The 15,803-nt window shown below is 33.4% G+C and overlaps 2 protein-coding genes and 2 long non-coding RNA genes across 4 annotated transcripts; 2 read left to right on the top strand and 2 right to left on the bottom strand.

The window, feature by feature from the left end:
* Positions 1-4,131: 4,131 nt before the first annotated feature.
* On the bottom strand, positions 4,132-4,871 carry LOC146733802 (uncharacterized). The gene is made up of 2 exons (XR_014926725.1): positions 4,722-4,871; positions 4,132-4,582 (listed from the first exon to the last, which is right to left on the bottom strand). It is a non-coding gene; the product is annotated as an uncharacterized LOC146733802 (long non-coding RNA).
* A 365-nt stretch (positions 4,872-5,236) lies between these two features.
* LOC146733801 (uncharacterized) lies at positions 5,237-6,006 on the bottom strand. Its single transcript, XM_085490965.1, has 3 exons — positions 5,872-6,006; positions 5,630-5,758; positions 5,237-5,416 (listed from the first exon to the last, which is right to left on the bottom strand). Exons 1-3 carry the CDS (start codon positions 6,004-6,006, stop codon positions 5,237-5,239), a joined length of 444 nt encoding a protein of 147 aa, XP_085347091.1.
* A 3,480-nt stretch (positions 6,007-9,486) lies between these two features.
* On the top strand, positions 9,487-10,253 carry LOC146733800 (uncharacterized). Its single transcript, XM_085490964.1, has 3 exons — positions 9,487-9,621; positions 9,735-9,863; positions 10,077-10,253. Exons 1-3 carry the CDS (start codon positions 9,487-9,489, stop codon positions 10,251-10,253), a joined length of 441 nt encoding a protein of 146 aa, XP_085347090.1.
* A 377-nt stretch (positions 10,254-10,630) lies between these two features.
* Positions 10,631-11,366, top strand: LOC146733799 (uncharacterized). The gene is made up of 2 exons (XR_014926722.1): positions 10,631-10,780; positions 10,919-11,366. It is a non-coding gene; the product is annotated as an uncharacterized LOC146733799 (long non-coding RNA).
* Positions 11,367-15,803: the final 4,437 nt, after the last annotated feature.

Raw genomic sequence — 15,803 nt, 5'->3', positions numbered from 1 at the left:
ATAACTATCCTTAAAGTTAAAGAGAATACTGATACTTTGTTGCGGTTACAAGAAAGCTGACTACGGAGAATAAAACAACCTTGGTATACCGAACCATGATGATCATTTCCTGAGAGCACATGGTACACACATTTCGTCTAGTCACTATGAAGGTCAGTGGGTAATTTAGTTAGTATGAATTATGGCAGTTGAACAGGTGAATGACTTCAAGCACACTCAAGCACGAACTGGTCAAAGTGCATTGAACAATCATCGTGTGCTTACTCTAATGATGTAATTTTGAAGTTTGTAGAGACGATCGTATCTTGAAACTTCAAGTTTTCTTTGTATTCACATGTTAGTAAATGTGTGGAGCACGACGCACTCGGGTATACCACAATACCTTGTATAATTCACGACATATATCCACAGCGAGTGGTAGTTTACTGTTGTGGAACGTGCGAATAACTGCAGTTTTGCAAGAAGGCTTGCTATCAAAATTTCAAAACAGCTAACTGACACCCAAGCAATAAAAACAGAGGCGTGACCAACTGAAACGTTTATCTAAACAACTTGACGTGTGCCATTTATTTTTAGAAGTACACCCCGTCCTTTACTTGAACGTGCTGAGAACAGATGTAAAAAAATGTAAAGATATTCTGTTTAAGTCCACTGTGATTAATTATAATAGCATTAAGTCTAAACAAAAGTAATTCTTATATTCACATACAGATGGTATACCCAGTCTAGACTCTGTACACTGCGCGAAACCTGAACAAACTCCTTTTTTTCGGACAAGTTACAGGAATACGCGATTGGTTTCAGCATTTACAAAATTATTAGCCATGATTCGGTTTATAGTTAAATATCAAAGAAAGATGTGCTAGGTTTGTCATAGCCGGATAGAGCTTTGTTAGCTGTATACACGGTAGTGTCGGTGAACAAGCTTGACCCGAACGCCTCGGTTCAACGTTAACTCTATTCGCAAAACGGTAATAGTTGAAGGAGTGTATATTGATGTATACTGGCCCGTGAAACTAACTGGAAGAAACAATATAAATTCTTCAATTTCGGCCAAACAAAATACCTTCAAAAGACAATCGGTCATGCGACAACAGCTTGGACGAGTTATGTTTTCCTCACTAAATATATTTTATCTTATCTTGTTTGCACCGTTTTTGATAAAAAAATATTCAGTTGCAATTTCTACCAAACTTCGTCCACTTTAGAATGATGAATTTACACTGCCTCTTGTTATCTGGGATGCATAGACCCATTTCACTGATTTGTTTGTTTGCCTCGAACAACTGAATAGAAGGTTATGTTTTGAATTTCGGGGTTTCCCCAACCCGCTTGTGATAGTGGGCTTGTTCCATTTCTGCAGTATGTATTTTAACTACGATTATGCATATAAATCATTTTCATTTTAAATAATTAATTTATTATGTGAATCACTACTACTATGCATCTGCATTCCTGTAACAACAACTCTATCAATTTCAATAATAAACCAATACATTTTGCCTTTTTACATCATGTCATAGTTTAACCAAATAATACGCAACTTCGCATTCGAATTCCCATCGAAACTCGTCACGACACTTGACATCTTGTTCGATTTAACAGGAACACGCTATACAACACTTGACCTCATGTTTGTTTTACCATGGCAACGCACTAGAGTCCGCGCCTTTGCGCCCTCGACGGTGAATTCTGTCATGGTATAATGATCAGGTGACGATCAAATTAATGAACTTTGTTTGGACTGTCTATATGAAGTATAATTGTAGTTTATCACTAGTTCTCACGTTTCTGTTCTTTAACAAGTTAAATATTTACGAAAATGATAATTTTGTTACAGTATTTTTTGTTTACAGTAAATGTATGTAGGTATGTTTTGTCGACATAGAATATTAAATTGGTGATTTCGGGTAATGTTTATTTAAAGGGTCACTAAACAATAACACTGCGATAAAGACATTACATTTTCGACATTGTGATTTGTTTTCGTTTTTATGCAAAAATCATAAGTAGTTAAGGGAACATTATATAATAATTTGAATATGACACTTGAATAATTATGACGCCACAATAGAATTCGTACATAAATTAGCGTAGATTATGGGGAGTAAAAATTTATAAAATACTTACATGGAGTATGCATTTATAGCATAGTTAAATATTTCTTTTTTTAATGCTAAGAGAAATACAATATGAGTAAGTAAAAAATTCAATTAACAAACAAAATCTGATTAACATAAATAATAATAATAAACGGTGATAAATAAAGTTACATTTATGAAACAGTTACATGGAGTAAACAGTTCAAGCGTGGTTAAGTATTCTTTTTTTTAACGCGACGAAAGATACAATATGGGTAAGTAAAAAAATCGATTAAAAAAATGAAAACATCGAAAAGTCAATACACACTCTTTGTAATGAGAATCAAAGCCATAATCACTTATGTGTCATAAAATATAAAAAAACAGAGAAAATAATATATAATCGATAGTTATATAAATAGGGCATAAGTTATATGTTTGAAATTTCGATGTATAACTGATGCAATAAGTATGATCGTAAATTTGTACATCGACAAACTTATAGATTTGTGACCAGATACAAGATTTTATTTGTGTTTTATGGTATGCACGATTCCTTAGTTAAGATGATTGTTTAAAATACATTAATATTAACAAGATAGCAACTGCAATTACCACAGTAAATTTATTCTAATCACATGTTGCAGGGTCAAATAGCGACTTTCCTGGTTCAACATTGACATTGTATCATAAATCATGAGAATGACCATATAGTTTGAAGGACATATTGACCAGCACAAGAGGCAAAGTATTGATGGGCATATGTCACATGTATTCTTTGTCAATATTTAATAGTTAAATTAATAAATCTATCTCGTACTCGCAAAACAATTGCCACACGAATTTCCGATTCCTGAATTACAATCAGACGCGATGTTATTATATTTGCGCATGCGTAACACCGGCGAGGGTAGGATTAAAATATAAAAAGTCAAAATAGCACCGGTAGACATGCAGCCCGGAAGAAGTTAGCGGCATATTTTAAACATGTTTTTTTTTAAAGATAACGGAGTGAGTGAATGTGGGTACAGACAGACGAGGGCAGCTAGAAGAGCTATTTAAGACAGGTAGGGAACGTGGATTTCCAGTTGAAAAAGATGATTTTTCAGAGAAAATGGACTGAAATAGAGATGGTTCGTGTGTATTTGAAATGATTTTACATAGTAAACTAATTAACATTTTTTATGCAATTAATGACCAATTTGGTTTTATGAGTAGGCTTCTACCTTAAGTCAATGATCTTAAATGTCGTAAGCACATACATACAATGAAATATACACGTGTGAGTAAAATATGACCGTGACATAGCTTTTCAACTCCCAAAATACCCGCAAAAAATATGAAAATATAGCCAAAGATAATTTGCATGTTCGTTATTCTTGCTTAGGCAGAATAGTGTGCATTTTTTTAATTGGTAACTGTAATGTTCGATGCACTGCGACTCTGCGCGCTTGGAACGTTCAAAATATGATCTTCCATCCGGTTTGTTGACCCCAGGTCAGGCAATATGTGCAAGAACACAAACGATAAACTCGATTTGGGTGATACAGTGTATCCATACAGCATTTTATGATATAACTTATACCTTCCACACTCAACAAACGTCAGGCCAGGCCGTGAATTCTGTCATAGTAGTCTGCACTTAACTATGTATTTTTTTTATATTTGCATAATATTTATTTAATGTGAGAGTTATTTTATGAAAGCTATTTTATTCAAAATAGAGATTGACATCAAAATCGTAGTTTTAGAATTATAGTCATTTGCAGTGCTATTGCTATAATTGATTGCACCTCGTTTAATTAATTGGGTTGCATAAATCACTTTCAGCGTTATAAACGTGACAACACGCTTTAATTCGAGTTTTCTATACGAATACAGGGTAGGTAGAATGAATTTTCTAGCGTAGCTGCCGAGGGGTTTTGACTAAATCCACATAATACTACGCCTTGATTAATTTTGAGTAAATCCATTGTAATAACATGTAAGGTGGCATGTATTTGTCATAATAGTCACTCCCATTGAAGTTAAATAATAAACTGATTCAAAGTTATATGTAGTTTATAATATCTTTATTGTGAAATAGAACAAGACATTATTTTATCTGAATGTGAAATTTACGTGAAATTTACATGTATGCTAATTTTTTCATTTGATAAAGAAGTAAATAGATTTTACGAATATTAATTGAGGAAATGAATTATAATAAAATAATACATGAATGTCTCTAAAATTCAACAACAAATCTAGTACGAATGGCAAGGTGTGCTATTAATTAGAATTATTCTATGAAAAATGAATACAGTTGATTTCTTGACTAACACAAATAGAGCATCAAATTAATGTGTCTACATTCGCTATTTGTTCACTGACATGGGAAAACAACTGTTATGGAGTATTTGATCAGCAAATGTAAATCCACCCACAGACTCTGACCCAAAAAAACAGGAAACGAGCCCACCAACAAGTATGCAAATATCTGCAACCCCTCTTCATCATATCTAGAGAAAAAAAGAACATAGAAACACAATGAAATAATGTATATTTCATCTTGAAAATAGTTAGCTATATTAGCAGAACAGGGGCGCAATCAACATCTTGAATTTTAGATTCAAGTAACACTAGAGAATTTGTTCTCACCTCCGTCAGCATGATTTACAATATCCAGCCAGTACATTTCCCTTCCTGAACATGCGTCGTTTATTGTAACCCCAAAGCCGGAAAAGTCTTTGATTGGTGCCCCATTGGCACTGTAATGCATTTCCTCTTCGTTTCCATACTCTGCTACTTTTTTCTTTGAAGGAAGTTTAAAAAACAATATACATTATGAATTCTACAGCTGTATTTACGGTTACTGTAGTCATTCGCAAGCCGTATTATGTATTACAGATTGACTGATACTATGCCAGAAAAAGTGAATTGACGGAAGATATCTAGAACCATAATCAACTGTACATCATCCATATGTTTTCTTGCCTTTACAGTTAACAAATACATATCGTATAATAACAAAAATGCATGTGAAAACGAGATGAAATAACACATATTTAAATGTAATCAATTTGTGAGTATCAGCAGTATTTATGTTTCATTATTAACTTTACAAGAGCCTTTACCAGACAGTCGAAACGTAGGGTAGGTAACAAAAGCAACATTTACAAAGCACGGTTGCAATTGACGTTCGCATAGATATCCAAACATACTTGTATAGTACATACCTCTTCTTCCTCTTGTAATAGAATTTCCTTCAATTTGGACGGTTCTTGCTCAGATTCTGTGTTTAGTGTGGTAACATAACACTTGTTCCCAATAGCAGGGGCAATCACTTTAATTCTCTGCAATAATAATTGTAAAATAATAAGTGTGTTAGTAGAAGTATGAATAAATAATGACGAAAACCCATTTGTGGAATGAATCAAAAATGGTCGAGAAAATGAGCGTGGTTTCCCACGTGAGTAAGTTTAATTGGCTGTTGTAAGATTATTGATGACTATAAATTGAAAAATTAAATACAAATCGTTATAAACCATGTATATAAAGCACTTTACCAGATTAAAATTATCGATGATTAAAGCATCGTCAGCGTATGTTGAGTAGAAGACTTCAGTATTCTTCTCTTCGTCGATAATGATGTCCTGCTCATCACCGCCAAGTTGTATCTTGAAATTCACCGCCGACTGTGATGAATTGAAAACAAATACTAGCAGTAAACACATTATATTCTGTACTTAGAAAAGGGAAAAAATGGATTTGAATTGATGATAGATCTGAAAGTGAGGAGCGAACTTACACTCGTTGTTTCTTCAGCAGGAGCTGACGCAACCAAGTTGGCTACCAAACCGAGTAGTAGTATAGTAATCTTCATCGTCAGTTCTTGTGGAGTCTTCGGATTAGAGACAAAGTGAAGAAACATTTGACAGACCATGCTTATATAGGGTTGACACCACTTTCTATGTATGTAAATCTTAATAAAAAACAACCTTGAAACTTGTCAGTACATGCACTTCTAGGGTACTCGAATCAAAAATAGTTTACAACTCAAACTTTTACTTTATATTTCCTTATGACATATAATATATCAATATCCCACGGTGGTTTGTGACAGTGGAACAATGGGTACAATAATACATTTGAATAGCGTTAAACATGAAATTATAGATTGCCTTTTTCATAATTTGAAAACTGGTGTTGTGTATTTTATAGAATTCGTAGTTTTGGGACCATTTTCTCAAAAAACGTACAACAGACTCGTGCATAGGTGTTTTTATTTATTCCAATATATGTTCCTGGTTCTCAGGGTCACACACAGAGCGTCTTTCCTGGTTCAACATAATTGGCATTGTATAATTTATAATAGCAATGGCCATATAGTTTGAAGGACACTTTGAACAGGCGAAGACGCAAACTCGTAATAAAGAGATGAGAATTTGTTTTGCAAACTTTTAAAATTTATTTATTACCAATATTCACTTAAATTCAAAAGGCATTCTCGTATTCGCAAAACGATTGTCACCTGAATTGATTATATTTTCTAATGCCCCAATCCTGTTGTATTGCTACAACAAAGTGTATTTACATAGGCTTTTTGTAATTTTATTTATAAAGGCAAAATTAGGTCTTGAACAGGTCTTGTAATTATTTAGTTTAAACTGCACTTTCTTTACGCAATTAGTATGTACATGCACACAAAAAAACTCGACTTTTTTAAAAGACACAACTCTGCCTTCCGTTAAAACATGTGCGTATTTGCCATGGGTGTATCTCCTTCAAATGAACAATAAAAACATCAAACATTGTATTTATGTCTATATCGTACTACGTGACGTCTGCTTGTATGGACATAACCGAATTTAAAGACTACAAATCACAATTAGGCTTAAAATATAGGGAAATGAATGTATCAAATAAGAATGATTTCTAACTATAAATGAAATTTTCATTTCTACTGCTTTTATAGTTGGTTACCATAATTTGTTTAAGAGTTGAAATATTACTGAAAAAAATTATACAATTCGCTCCAATTACGAAATGTATCTGTATATGTGTTCTGTTATACAATCAATGTTGTGAATATTTTTGGAAACAAATCCTGCATTCCATCAAGTACACATAAACAAAATATAAATCTATAAGCACGGCCTTTCCAGTTTTTGTTCACCTTGTCTATAGTCTCAAGAACTGACGGTGATGGGACGTTTTAACAAGTGACAATTGATACTGGAAGGGTCATGTACTGGCTAAATAGTGTAAACCATGTAGATGGACGTGAGAAAACATTTGTTGTGATACATGAGTTCGATAGTTAGGATGTTGTTATTATTAACAATATTTCTCAGTACATAATGCGAGTTATTTAAATATCATTTTTTGGTAGAAATGATGAAGGAAGGTTGTTGTCTATTCGTATTGGCTGGTTTTGGTTCTGAGTAAGTTCATCTATCTTAATTTAGAGTATGCAGACACTGAAGACACATATGTGGTTAATGATATGCATGTTTCAATAAACCAGGTATTCATGCTATATATACCATTTAGTGCATAATTATTAATAATAAACTTCATGAAATTGTCTGTACTAGATTTGTATTGATTTATAAAATAAATCATCAAGCTCGCCTATTTGTTCCATTTATGATTTGATAAAATAATTTATGTCAATGCTCTTAAATATCACACATACATACATGCAAGGAAATATGATAATTACATGAATACGAAAATATACATATAATAAATAACCGTATCATAACAATAGATCACACTGTCGAAGTGAATGACCGCCATGAAATATAGACATTGATTAAATGAAAATAATGTTTGCTTAGTGTCATGCTGATTGAAAATGTCAACCCATCTCCTTCCCCTTCGACACTTTAATTGCTACCATGTTGGCTACTCGCATATATTTTGTTATTTAGTTGAGAAGAAATGATATCAATCAAATAGGAATATATTGATTTTGTCAGTGCAATAAATCGTCAATATTCTACGGAATTACCAGCGAAAAGATTACTTTAGTAACAGTAAGCACCAATTGACACGGTTTTTTTCCATATTACTAGAGATATTATGAAATATTTAAAATTGTAATATGGTTCCATAGGCTGATAGACTAAAACGGAGTTGCAAATATAGTCCTTTCTTCTCCTTTATTTATTTCCTTATCAGATTTACAGTCATTAAAATATAATAGGGTCCCGCCTGTAGGAGCAGGCGCCAGTATCAAGAAATACAGTGAAATCTAATAACAGCAAGAATGTTTACAATGGTTTCATATATTTATTCGACAGTGGAAATGTGCCGACGCCAACCTCTTTCATGGAGTTCATCAGGAGGACAACTTGCTCGAGGTTACACTATAGATAGAAATAACTAACGACAGTAGTGAAATTCAAACAGATGCATCTACTGACAATATGTTGATTCACTTGCACTCCACAGCCAAATTCCGCACAGCGTACAAGACGGCTGTAATATCATTGTAGTACGATGTCAACAACTAACAAATCTGCGACGTACTGAGTACATAATTGTAGAACAGAGAACACATATACAGACATATTTCATCATTGGAGCGGATTGTATAATTGTTGTCAGTAATGCTTCAGCTCTAACCAAATATAAAAACAGTGGAATTGCAATTTTCATTTATAATTGGGAGTCATTCTTCTTCTATACATTCATTCCCCTATATTTTAAGACTATTCGTGATTTGTAGTCTTTAAATTCGGTTATGTCCATAAAAGCAGACGCCGCGTAGCACGATATAGACATAAATCGAATGTTTGATGTTTTTACTGTTCATTTGTAGGAAATACACCCATGGCAAATACGCTTACGAGACTGTCTTTTTAATTTAGGTGAATATAGGTAAAGAGTACATTTTAAAAATTCGCAAAATAAATTCTCATCTGTTTCACGAGTTTCCGTCTTGGGCTGGTCAAAGTGTCCGTCAAACTATATGATATGATAAATTATACAATGTCAGTTATGTTGAACCAGGAAAGACGCTTTGTGTGTGACCCTGTGAACCAGGAACATATATTGGAAAAAATTAAAACACGAGTCTGTGGCAAATTCTATATTGTAAATATTAATGTTTTTTGAGAATGTTTTCCTAAAACTAACGAATTTACAAAAATATTTATAAGTTTTCAAATTATGAAAAAGGCAATCTATAATTTTAAGTTTCCTATCCAAATGTATTATTGTACCCATTGTTTCACTGTCACAAACCACTTTGGGATATTGATATATTATATGTCATAAGGAAATATAAAGTAAAAATTCGAGTTGCAAACTAATTTGGATTCGAGTACCCTAGAAGTGCATGTATTGACAAGTTTCAAGGATGTATTTTATTGAAATGTATACACATAGAAGGTAATGGTAAACCTATATAAGCATGGTCTGTCAAATGTTTCTTCACTTTGTCTCTAATACGAAGACTCCACAAGCACTGAAGATGAAGATTACTATACTACTACTCGGTTTGGTAGCCAACTTGGTTGCGTCAGCTCCTGCTAACGAAACAACGAGTGTAAGTTCGCTCCTCACTTTCAGATCTATCATCAATTCAAATCCATTTTTTCCCTTTTCTAAGTACAGAATATAATGTGTTTACTGCTAGTATTTGTTTTCAATTCATCACAGTCGGCGGTGAATTTCAAGATACAACTTGGCGATGATGAGCAGGACATCGTCATTGACGAAGAGAAAAATACTGAAGTCTTCCACTCAACATACGCTGACGATGCTTTAATCATCGATAATTTTAACCTGGTAAAGTGCTTTATATACATGGTTTCTAACGATTTGTATTTAATTCTTCTATTTATAGTCATCAACGATTTTAAAACAGCCAATTGAACTTACTCACGTAGGAAACCACGCTCATTTTCTCGCCCATTTTTTATTCATTTCACAAATGGACTTTATTCATGATTTATTCATACTTCTACTAACACAATCACCAAAAAACATTTTTTATTGCAGAGAATTAAAGTGATTGCCCCTGCTATTGGGAACAAGTGTTATGCTACCACACTGAACATAGAAACTGAGCAAGAACCGTCTAAATTGAAGAAAATTATATTACAAGAGGAAGAAGAGGTATGTGATATACATTTATGTTTGGATATCTATGCGAACGTCAATTGCAACCATGCTTGAAAAATGTTGCTTTTGTTACCTACCTTATGTTTCGACTGTCTAGTTAATTACGGCTCTTGTAAATGTTAATAATGAAACACAAGTACTGTTGATACTCATAAATTAATTACATTTAAATATGTGTTATTTTATCTCGATGTTCGTTTGTTATTATTCGAGATGTATTTTAATCTGTAACAGCAAATATACATATGGATGATGTACATTTGATTATGGTCACAAATATTTTCGGATTCTAGTGTACATCAATTCACTTTTTTGTCATAGTGTCAGTCAATCTGTAATACATAATACGGCTTGCGAATGACTACAGTAACCGTAAATACAGCTGTAGAATTCATAATGTATATTGTTTTTTTAACTTCCTTCAAAGAAAAAAGTAGCAGAGTATGGAAACGAAGAGGAAATGCATTACAGTGCCAATGGGGCACCAATCAAAGACTTTTCCGGCTTTGGGGTTACAATAAACGACGCATGTTTAGGAAGGGAAATGTACTGGCTGGACATTGTAAACCATGCTGACGGAGGTGAGAGAACATTCTCTGGTGTTACTTGTATGTAAAATTCGAGATGTTGATTGCGCCCCTCTTTTGCAAATATAACTAATTATTTTCAAGATGAAATGTAAATTACGTCAATGTGTTTCTATGTACTTTTTTCTCTAGATATGATGAAGCGGAGTTGCAGATATTTGTATACATGTTGGTGGACTCGTTTCCTGTTTTTTTGGGTCAGAAGCTGTGGGTGTATTTACTTTTGCTGATCAAATACTCCATAGCAGTTGTGTTCCCATGTCAGTCACCGATTAGCTAATGTAGACACATTAATTTGATGCTCTATTTGTAATAGTCAAGAATAAAACTGTATTCATTTTTCAATGAATAATTCTAGTTAATATAGCACACCTACCATTCGTACTAGATTTGTTGTTGAATTTTAGAGACCTGTATGTATTATTTTGTTATAATTCATTTCCTCATTAATATTTAAATTCTATTTACATCGTTATCAATTGAAAATATTAGCATACATGTAAATTTCATTGCTACGCACGTTCAGATAAAATAGTTTCTTGTTCTATTTCACAATAAAGATATTATAAACTACATATAACTTGGATCAGTTTATTATTTAACTTCAATGGGAGTGACTATTATGACAAATACAAGCCTTTTTACATGATATTACATTGGATTACTCAAAATTAATTTTGGCGTAGTATTATGTGGATTTAGAATATAAATAATTTGGTGAACATCGCATCCCTTGCCTATTTCGTGAAAACACCTCGGCAGCTACGCTGGAAAATTCATTCTACCCAATCAAAATTCGTATAGGAAATTAAAGCGTACTGTCACCTTCATAGCGCTCAAAGTGATTTGTGCAACACAAATAATTTTAAAAAGTACAAATGTTCACACTATTTTTAATGTAATAACTTGCATAAAATATCTCCCTCATTAATATAAATTACCTGCCAGGGCGAGTACATGGTTTTCTGTTATTATTACGTTCCCAAATTTGTTAAAGACCCCAGGAAATTTGTAATCAAAGCACACCTACACGTTCCACTAAGTATGAAAGGTTGTGACCTACTCTATAATATGATTGGAAATATTAACCAGGCGATCTATTAATCTACAGTGACGAAAATACCGACTGATAAAGACAGCAAATAAAATCTAATAAAATCAAAAGGCTATTCTGACGAGCAGTTGGCGACCTCCACTTTTATTATCATTTATTCAATACCCATATAACGAACGTTCTGCATCGGTACTGAGTTATTCCTTGTACACTCATTGTACACTCTTGTCTTGTTTTCGTTAGTAAAACTAAACTCTTTTACACAAATCAACTATGTCAAATTTATTGCAATTAGATTGTCTATAATAATCCACTTTGCAGTTGTAACATACAGAGTAGTCTACCTCTGTTCTCTTCTCGACTCCCCAGCAACGCTATGCGACCGGAAGTGAAATTCCTCTACTCAGGTCTAGATCTCTTCCTGTGCAACGGCGTGTAATGTTACACTGTGGTATATTTATTTTTTGCTTTTATAATTTATATCTGTAATTATTCAGCCTTTCAGTATTTGTACATTGTTTAATGAGGAATAATGAGGAATAGTTATAATTAGTTCAATTTCCAACATTTTATCGTTATTCTTATCATGTATATCAAATCATGATTGAAGCTATCAAAACGCCTACTTTTACCAATATTTGATACTCACTTAATTTGCTCCGATCATGTTTTAGTTCTAGTTATTCGATTCAATGTGAACCAACTCGGGATAACAATTAACGCCACAGTGCAATTGTTATGTAATAAATTTGATTTTGCAAAGTCTTGGAAAGACATTATCAACTTATTTGTTAGTCGTGTAACTCAGTCAATAACAGTTATACGTACAATTTTGGATCTAGAATACATTATTTCACTGATGTTCTTCATTTATGCCGGGAATCCGCGTCACACTATAATCTATCACGACTGTGTGAGACATGGTGACATTAAGTACGTGTATTTAACATTAACGTCCAAGTTCGAAGAGTTAATGTGTCTTTCAAATACATAGAGTTTCAAATGTGATTTACATATCAATCACTAAGTTGCATATTAATATTTATATTGCGAGTGAACATACCAGGTTGGCAGTATGTCACAAGATTTATAGCAAATTCCCCGCAATCTTCAATTCGGCTGTATAACATTATAGTGATTTTTGATTTATGAATAAGTAAAACGAAATTACATTAACGGATGTGACTGATAACTTTTACTATAAAAACCTTAGCATCCCGTAGGCAGGCCAGTCACACTGGTTTTCAATACAAGAGGTTACGACCCCCCTGCCAAATACTAAGGAAAACTGAAACATATATATACACATTTACATGAAATATTGTCCACCTATGCGGATCTGTTTGTGCAGGAATTTTACGACCGTATGACTTTACTGACGTCAACCAAACTTGTTATGTGGGAAGTTGGCATCCAAGGCTGACAGGTACCTACACCTTGCCCAAGGGTGACCTGGAGGTTGTTGTGGCAAAGGATAACCTTATTCTTAAGTCCATAGACTTCACAACCGAATGTAGTTTAAAATCTTACCCAAATCAAATATATACATATTTAAATAAACGTAAAGGTTGCCTTTATCAGGTAATATCTCACATGTGAGGTAGAGTTGGTGCAAGGATTTTAAGACCGTATGCCCTGACTAACTTATTATGTGGAAATTGGGTTTAATATCTTAAGGCAAGGCTAGAAGGTCACCAACACAGAGTCAAGTTTGTGATATTATGATATCAAATTATATCTGCGACGTATTTGGTGCTTATTCTATTATATCAAACATAACTGTACAATTAAAACAGAATTGTAATTTTAGTAATGATAGGAAATCATTCATCTTCTAGTCATTTATTTCTCTGTAAGTTCGTAGTCTATTTCACAGATCGGGGTCTTCAAAAATTACATTGGATTCTACATGTAAGAGCAGACGCCACGTAGCAGACGCCGTACGATATCGACATAAACCAAATGTTTGAAGTTGTTATTGTTGATTTGTATAAAATACACACACCGTAAAATGTTTAATGAAGGCAGCAGTGTGTTATATTTCATAGTCATTATGTTGTGCATTTTATTTACGTACAGTAGTTTCTGGTACAGCGACACACATTTGTTGGTTTGAATACTTCTGAAGTAGTAAGATTGATTTTGAAGCTTAGGGGCGCAATTAAATGAATACATATAAATAAGCCTTCGATATTTATTCTCAGTTTGATGTCGGCATGCAGGAGTGGTTGCTCAATAGGTTTAGTATGTTTACGATTATCCCGTACCTTCTGTAGAAAGAAGTTAAAAGTTGGTACAAGCAGAACACATAGCTACAACGACCAGTTAAAGCGCGGCAGTCGAAATATACGTTTATTTCATCTCGATGGCCGTTTCTCGTGCCCTCATGTCACATTTTTGTTATTATTCGAGATGTACTTTTAACCTGTAATGGCAAGGACACAATCTCATAATCATAATCTCAGTCAATGTTCAATATCTAATACAGCTTGCAATTCATATCATCATATTGTAAATACAACTGTAGGACTCATATTTTATAGTGTTTTTCCTTCATTTACAGGAAAAGGTAGCAGTAAGGAAATGTATCATAGCGTCAATGGAACACCAATCAAGGATTTTTCGAATTTTGGGGTTGCAATAAACGACGCATGTATGTGAAAATAATAATCAATAGTTTGCAGGATATAGTAAAACTTCTTTAAATGTTTTTTTTTTCTATTTATGTAACACTATATTTTGTAATTTTACTATTTAGTGAATTAGATTAGTTAATGCATTTATTCTATAAAAGTAATTAACGTGAATTTTGCTTTGTGACTGCATCCTTATTTCGCTGTGTTGAACTGAATAATTCGGTTAGGTGTCTAACTAAGAATGTGCCTCTTGTTATTATTTCCCAGTCACCGATTTGTTTAAATTCAGCTGCAAGCCGAAATATTCGGCTTGTGCCAATAAGCTAATGAAATCTCACTATTATGAATATGGTAGCAGTTGATAGGGATACATGAAAAACATAATTTTGCATGTGAATAATATATAAATTAACAATTACCCCATCGTTTTGATATTCAAATTGGTCATGTGATGAAAAAAAGTTAACACCTAATATCAATTATTCATAGATTCACAGTAGTCCTAGCCATGACATCATTCGTATCAACTAGCTTTAATAACAAGGTGATTCTGTTTCTGAATAATGCATGTTACTCAGTGGCAGCGTTACATCCTTTAGACTCTTCCATTGCCATAGCAACTCTATATACATACAAAACTATATTGACAGGTGACCTGACAGTTGAAAACAATCTGATGACATATAATGATGTTGCCAAGAAATGAACAAATCTGTAAAACCCGTCCAAGTGTAACTATCGGAAATGCCAATATTTGCCATAAACATTAGCTAAAAATAATATCATCTCGAAATGTACACATGAGCAGGGAGCCCGCCAAAAGTATATACAAGTTGTAATGCAATCGATTGTTGCTGTGAACGTTACGTCTGCATCCTATACGTGTTAAACGACATCGGACGGCAAATCACCTACTAAGGTGGGAGCTGATTTATTATTTAAGTAATATAAATGTCAGGACACAACTGTAATAGGCGGGGCAATATACGCCACAATAAATGTTATAATGCTTTATGGTCGTATGTACTTCAAGTGCAAACAAAGTACGTGTTACGTTGTAGTTCTTTAAAGACATAGTAAGCAGTTATAAAATCAAACAAACTGATGGCTAGATCATTCGTTATGCTATGGGAATGTCCTATGGGGGCACTTAGTTATAAATGTACTCAGCAGCAAGTACATATATTGTAACACAGCTGCGTTCTGGTCATGGCAATATCAACACTGGGACATACATTACGTAAATGGAATAACAAATCTGTTTAGTCGAGTGGTTGTCAATTACCTTCACACATGTTTTTCTACATATCATTCACATATGTTTGAG

This window comes from Saccoglossus kowalevskii, chromosome 16 (assembly GCF_978046115.1).
Source record: "Saccoglossus kowalevskii chromosome 16, keSacKowa6.1, whole genome shotgun sequence".
In the NCBI taxonomy this organism is placed as follows: domain Eukaryota; kingdom Metazoa; phylum Hemichordata; class Enteropneusta; family Harrimaniidae; genus Saccoglossus; species Saccoglossus kowalevskii.
Note: the sequence above shows the minus strand (reverse complement) of the source record. Positions and strands in the feature narration are given on the sequence as shown.

Excerpts from the sequence above, each read along its gene's own strand:
- LOC146733801 (XM_085490965.1), bottom strand. The coding sequence starts at position 6,006 with ATGGTCTGTCAAATGTTTCTTCACTTTGTCTCTAATCCGAAGACTCCA. Across the intron at positions 5,759-5,871 it reads CTGCTGAAGAAACAACGAGT|TCGGCGGTGAATTTCAAGAT; the intron begins GTAAGTTCGCTC and ends AATTCATCACAG. Across the intron at positions 5,417-5,629 it reads TCATCGATAATTTTAATCTG|AGAATTAAAGTGATTGCCCC; the intron begins GTAAAGTGCTTT and ends TTATTATTGCAG.
- LOC146733800 (XM_085490964.1), top strand. The coding sequence starts at position 9,487 with ATGGTCTGTCAAATGTTTCTTCACTTTGTCTCTAATACGAAGACTCCA. Across the intron at positions 9,622-9,734 it reads CTGCTAACGAAACAACGAGT|TCGGCGGTGAATTTCAAGAT; the intron begins GTAAGTTCGCTC and ends AATTCATCACAG. Across the intron at positions 9,864-10,076 it reads TCATCGATAATTTTAACCTG|AGAATTAAAGTGATTGCCCC; the intron begins GTAAAGTGCTTT and ends TTTTTATTGCAG.